General features: G+C 40.8%; 1 protein-coding gene across 1 annotated transcript in view; it reads left to right on the top strand.

Moving 5' to 3' along the window:
• Positions 1 to 6,915, top strand: part of NSD1 (nuclear receptor binding SET domain protein 1) — a 192,127-nt gene that overhangs the window by 129,480 nt on the left and 55,732 nt on the right. Inside the window, exons 9-11 of the mRNA XM_011946890.1 lie at positions 4,213 to 4,331; positions 5,722 to 5,865; positions 6,164 to 6,212. Coding sequence (XP_011802280.1) covers positions 4,213 to 4,331; positions 5,722 to 5,865; positions 6,164 to 6,212 — 312 coding nt within the window. The remainder of the gene's footprint in view (positions 1 to 4,212; positions 4,332 to 5,721; positions 5,866 to 6,163; positions 6,213 to 6,915) is intronic.

Here is a 6,915-nt window from a genome sequence, read left to right on the forward strand (position 1 = left end):
GCTCACTGCAAGCTCTGCCTCTTGGGTTCATGCCATTCTCCTGCCTCAACCTCCTGAGTAGCTGGGACTACAGGTGCCCACCATAATGCCTGGCCAATTTTTTGTATTTTTTAGCAGAGACGAGGTTTCACCATGTTGGCCAGGATGGTTGTGATCTCCTGACCTCGTGATTCACCTGCCTCGACTTCCCAAAGTGCTGGGATTACAGGCGTGAGCCACCGCCCCGGCCAGTTCTTCTTTTTTAAATTGAAACCATAGGCCGAGCACAGCACTAATCTCAGCACTTTGGAAGGCTGAGGTGGGTGGATCATTTGAGCCCAGGAATTTGAGACCAGCCTGGGCAACATGGTAAAACCGTGTCTCTGCCAAAAATACAAAAATTAGCCAGGCGTGACAGTGTGCGCCTGTATTTCCCCTGCTGGGGAGGCTGAGGTCATTGGATCACCTGAAGCCGGGGAGGTAGAGGTTTTAGTGAGCCATGGTTATGCCAGTGCACTCCCATCTGGGTGACTGAGAGAGACCCTATCTCACAAATAATAAATAACAATAGATAAATAAGTTGAGATCTCTAAAAAAGTAAACTCAGACCAGAAAATGTTATTGTTGCCAATATAATTTCAATCCAGTTTCTTTGCCTATTATCTTCACTATTACATACTTGGACCAGATCCCAAACAACAGTGTTAATCCTCAAAAACAGTTACGCTTATTATTTACTTAGTGAGACAAGTCAGAGTGTAAACACATTTTACAAAGATCATTTAATGAAAAGATTAAAGGTAAGGTGACCCTATGGTCCTGGCTTGTCTGGATCAGTCTTTGTGTGGGTCCCTTGTGCTGTCATAATTTATTAATAGCTCTTCCTTTCATTCTCAAGTGTCCCAGTTTGAAAGATAAATTACATGGTTATCCCAGTTGAAGAATTAGTCTATAACATTTAGTTAATGCAAAAATTTTGTTTCTTATTCACATTGTAATTAACGTTTTCCTATTTAAGTGCTGAAGGTCAAGTTTTTTTACTATATAGAAAAACTTATGTTATTGGCGTTCTGAATATGCAAAGTATAATATATAATGCTATTTTTCAATTTTTACATGTGAATAGTAGATAATGGGAGTCAGGCGTTTGAAGATAGCTCAGACTATAGGTTGATAAACTCCCTGGGGTCTCCTATCAATTCCAGGCTACCTTTCTAACCTTTCTCCCTAAAGCTGTCCTAGTTAGTTTTTTATTTAAGCTTTAATTCTTAAGTGATCAAGACCTATTCTGTTTCTATGAGTTTTTGAAGCTAAAATTTATTTAGTCACCTTTCCCCTTGTTCGCTTTTCATAGTAGTACATGGCTTTAAAAAATATTTGGGCTGGGTGTGGTGGCTCACACCTGTAATCCCAGCACTTTGGGAGGCCAAGGTGGGTGGACCACGAGGTCAGGAGTTTCAGACCAGCCTGGCCAACATGGTGAAACCCCATCTGTACTAGAAATATAAAAATTAACCAGGCGTGGTGGCGCGTGCCTCTAATTCCAGCTACTCGGGGGGCTGAGGCAGGAGAATCAGTTGAACCCCGGGCAGCACAGGTGGCAGTGAGCCAAGATTGCGCCATTGCGCTTCCTCGTGGGTGACAGAGCAAGACTCAGTCTCCAAAAAAAAAAAAGTCATAAATCTTACATTGTTTTATTTCCTAAGCCCCTGTCTTAAGTGAGGCCCCATCTTAGCTGAGATTATTTCAGAAAAGTGATCTCTCTCTGGGATGGTTCTAGGTGTGTCCCAAAAGGGCTGTTTAGACCTTGGTGGGAGCTCTTTTGGAACTTTATGGCCCAAGTCTAGCTAGCCAGTGTCAGTTGCTTGAACCATTCAGTAGCTTTCTGGTTTATCTCTATGCTATTTTCTGACCTGTTGACTCTTGAACTCATTTTCCTTGTAGCAGTCAGAACAATCTTTTTAAAAATGAATACCTGATTTTAGCTTTCCTTTGGTAATGTTCTCCAATGGTACACCTTTTTAACTAGAATAAAATCTACAACTACAGGCCCTTGCCTCTTTCTCACCTCATTTTCTGCCACTTTTAACCTTTGTTTAACCTACTGACACTGGTTTTACTCTTGATTCTCAAACATGGAAAAACAGATGGATGTTTTCTTTCTCTTAACAGAATTGTGAAAAATTGGGTGAGCTGCTGTTATGTGAGGCTCAGTGCTGCGGTGCTTTCCACCTGGAGTGCCTTGGATTGACTGAGATGCCAAGAGGAAAATTTATCTGCAATGAATGTCGCACAGGTAAAGTAGATATCGAATGGTCTTCCTCCAAAGAAAGTTTGAATTTTAAGTTTTTCAGGAAAGACATTTACTGGAGACACTATTTTGTGGCAACACTGGGCTAGTTGTTATAGATACAGAAATGGTGCTGTGGAGTCACCGCTTTCAGAAAAGCTACCAAGTGAATAATAAATGGGTAGCATAATACAGCACAAAAAGCATTGTATTGGTGATACATTCAGAGTGTAACGTAAGCAAAGATGAGCTAATGCCATAGAGGGATATATCTGTGTTTAACTGTAAGAGAGAAAGAAAAATTGGTGTCGGGAGGGGAAGGGCAGAAGGTCCAGTAATGAAAATGTGTAAAACATTTGGGGAATATAGAATACAAGCCAATGTGTTTAGAGTTTAGGATATTTTAGTTAAGAGGCATAGGCAGTAACTATGAGGGCTTCTTGGTTACTGGTAATGTTTTATATTTCTTAATTTGCATAGTGATTACATGAGCATGTTTACTTCATCAGCTATACTCTTAGGATGTGTGTACTTTACGGTGTGTACATCATACATCAATAAAAATATTTACCAAAAAAGTTGAAAGATTATTTGTGAGTTATAATGCTTAGATTGGATTAGAAAATAGGAATAGTCAGCTGAGACCAGCTGGTAAAGCACTTCATAAAGCTGTGCTAAGTAAAGTGTTCTTTTTTTTTTTTTTTTTTTTGTATTTTTAGTAGAGACGGGGTTTTACCATGTTAGCCAGGATGGTCTCGATCTGCTGACCTCGTGATCTGCCCGTCTCGGCCTCCCAAAGTGCTGGGATTACAGGCTTGAGCCACCGTTTCTATAACACTGTTGAAATGTGTTTAATGGAAAGTGCGGGAGGGACTAGAAGAATTTCTCTCTCTCTCTTTTTTTTTTGGTTTGAGACAGAGTCTGGCTGTGTCGCCCAGGCTGGAGTACAGTGGTGTGATCTTGGCTCACTGTAGTCTCTGCCTCCTGGGTTCAAGCAATTTTCCTGCCTCAGCCTCCTGAGTAGCTGGGGCTACAAGTGCATTCCAGTACACCTGGCTAATTTGTTTTGTATTTTTAGTAGAGATGGGGTTTCACCATGTTGGCCAGGATGGTCTCGATCTCCTGACCTCATGATCCTCCTGCCTCGGCCTCCCAAAGTGCTGGGATTACAGGCATGAGCCACTGTGCCCTGTGCCCGGCCTCAACTCTCCATCTTAATCCTTTTTTCTTTCTTTTCTTTCTTTTTTTTTTTTGAGATAGAGTTTCGCTCTTATTATCCAGGCTGGAGTGCGGTAGCGCGATCTCGGCTCACTGCAACCTCTACCTCCTGGTTTCAAGTGATTCTCCTGCCTCAGCCTCCTGAGTAGCTGAGATTACAGGCATGCACCACCATGCCTGGCTAATTTTGTATTTTTAGTAGAGACAGGATTTCACCATGTTGGCCAGGATGGTCTCGATCTCCTGACCTCATGTGATCTGCCGACCTCAGCCTCCCAAAGTGCTGGGATTACAGGCTTGAGCCACAGTGTCCGGCCCTTAATCCATAAATCATATAGTGATTTATATTATTGTCTCCAATCTCAAAGTCTAGGGAGTGGTATCTTTTCATGACTAGTAAAAAGCATTTCTCTTTCATCTATAGGATTTAATTCCTTTGAGGAACTATAAGATTTGTCACTTCAATCATATAATTTAAAATTTCTGTAATAACCTGTACACTTATTATTTAATCTATATGAGGGAGAAGTTACATATATGTAGCCATTTCCCATCTAGTTATGTCATCATGAGTTAGTCTCAATTCTTATTTCCCCCGTTTTCCTAATCCACAAAGCTAGAGAATTCAATGAGTTTTAAGGTTGGTTTTTATTCTATTAATAAGATAAGAGATTTTGGACATGTGTGTTATTAGCCAGCAAATAACACCTATTTTCCTGTCATAGGCACTTCCAAGATATTTGACAGACCAAGGAAGCGAAAACGACAGAGGCATGCTGCAGCCAAGATGCAGTGTAAAAAAGTGAAAAATGATGACTCATCAAAAGAGATTCCAAGCTTAGAGGTAATACTCAGTTCCTGATCTTTTCACCTTCTACAGAGGAGCTACTTTTCACACCAGAGGCCACATCCCTCTTTCCCTTGAGTTTTCTTAAGAATACTGTCCTACTGAAATGGCTGATGGCCATAAGGAATCTTGGAGGAAAAGTAGAGCCTTATTCTAATAATAAGGCAAGGCATGTATTGCAACTGTCAATATGGTCCTTTTAAAAGATCATCACATCCTATGCTGTAGATGTCCAATCAGGTATATAATTGTTTCATCGTTAAGTAAACTTGTAAAACCAGAGAGCACAATATCAAGTCAATATATGATCTGAAGGAACTTAGATACTGCCCTATAAAAGTTGAGATTGGCCAGGCGCCGTGGCTCATTCCTGTAATCCCAACACTTTGGGAGGCTGAGGTGGGAAGATAACTTGAGGTTGAGAGTTCGAGACCAGCCTGGCCAACATGGTGGAAACCTCATCTCTACTAACAATATAAAAATTAGCTGAGTGTGGTGGCGTGCGCCTGTAATTCCAGCTAATCAGACAGAGGCACAAGAATCACTTGAACCCTTGAGGCAGAGGTTGCAGTGAGCTGAAATCATGCCGTTGTACTCCAGCCGGGTGACAGAGTGAAACTCTGTTTTAAAAGAAAAAAATTAAGACTGCTGGCTGGGTGTTGTGGTGGCTCATGCCACTCAGCTCTTTCGGAGGGTAAGGTGGGAGGATCATTTGAGAACAGGATTTCGAGACCAACCTGGGAAATACAGTGAGACCTTGACTCTAATTGAAAAAAAAAACAAAAAACAAATTGAGACTGCTGTGATTAGCGGGGAGATTTACTTGCTTATTTCTTGAGACCATCAGCTACTTAATCTTAGGACAATTTTTATGAATATCGGCCTTCAGGAAGCAAAAGATTTAAAACCATTTACTTGCAAAGCATCAGTGCAATCATTGATATTATCTCTGGGTTTCCAACTCCAGTTAAAAGAGAGAAGTCAGGTTAGCATCACACATTATGATGCAGAATGTTTCTTTCCAGGACAATTTGAATAGAATGCCCAAGAGGGGCATTATTTAGGAAACACTGATCTTGGAAGGACAAATAAGTAATCAAATAAACTTAAGAATGTTTTCTCTCCCTTAGTGAAACCTTAAAATGGAACAGCTCAGAAAGTTCCAGTGGAACAAACAGCCTCAGAGCAGTTAGTGGCAGGGCATGAGGCGCCCACTACCCGCCCAATCACAGCAGGGTTAGAACTAACATTGCATGCAGTCCGCCTGAGTGATTGGCTGAACATCTGTAAGTGCTTAATGGCTAGACAAATAGCAGCCCAGAGGGAGGGGGTCAAATGGAAGAGACATCAATAATACAGATGTGGGACATTATTTTTTCTTTGCAAGGGAGAACTAATGCCTCACAGGACGGCCGCAAGCCCCAAGGAGACTGTTGAGGAAGGTGTGGAACATGATTCTGGGATGCCTGCCTCTAAAAAAATGCAGGGTGAACGTGGTGGAGGAGCTGCACTCAAGGAGAATGTTTGTCAGGTAGAGAAATGTTTGCCAACTTGTGTTTTCATTGTATGTTCATCTTTAAAGGGAAACCCACTCCATCTCTTTATGATGGTTTCTTGATAGAATAACAGTGCTTTTGGATGATCCCAGTGGAGTCACTTTCTTTAAGGATTTGACCCTTTTTTTCTCCCCACAAATAAAGATACTTGGAGAAATAGTTTAGTGTTGGTGAACACCTGCCCTTAAGGCCCATGAAGGAATATATGCCGTGAAACAAGTCTGAGATGGAATATGCGAATCTCTGGTTGCTTATTCAAATATAATTCTCCAGTACTTCTCATGGTGTCAGAATCTTTGGGTTTGTAAGGAACTTTTCAAGGGTAATTTTAGCTTTGAGATATTTTTCCTTTAATGTGATGACTTTAGAAAGCCTACTACCTATATTGTTTTATTTATTTAATAAATATTTATACAGTATTTACTGTGTATGAAGTATTGTTCCAAGCACTTTGTAAATATTACATTATTTAGTCATCCTAAAAATCTCATAAGTAGAGTTATGTGATTATCCCCATTTTGCAGATGAGGAAACTAAATTACAGAGAGGATAAATAACTTGCTTATATTCATCAGAGAACCCTGGATTTAAACCTCAGCAGTCTGGATTTAGAATCTCCCTCTCCTTTTTTCTAACCTTTAAGTTCCATTGGACTTAGTTGGTTTAGAGTCTTCACCATTGTGTTGGATTGCCTCTCTGTGAGATACAGGATTCCACTTTATTTTAGTCTTTGTGAGTAGAGTCAGTGACCATTTGAGTATTTTTTTAATGGTCTTGATTTACCTATGTAATTCTTAAAATTTGGTATATAAAAACTTGAAGATAGGCGATGTGCAGTGGCTCATACCTGTAATCACAGTGCTTTTGGAAGCCGAGGCAGCAGGATTGCTTGAGGCCAGGAGTTCTAGACCAGCCTGGGCAATACAGTGAGACCCCTGTCTCTATTGAAAAAAAATTTGTCTTTTTAAAAAAATGAGCCAGCTGGCCGGGCGCGGTGGCTCAAGCCTGTAATCCCAGCACTTTGG

Source organism: Colobus angolensis, unplaced genomic scaffold (genome assembly GCF_000951035.1).
Source record: "Colobus angolensis palliatus isolate OR3802 unplaced genomic scaffold, Cang.pa_1.0 Scaffold254, whole genome shotgun sequence".
Classification (NCBI taxonomy): Eukaryota; Metazoa; Chordata; class Mammalia; order Primates; family Cercopithecidae; genus Colobus; species Colobus angolensis.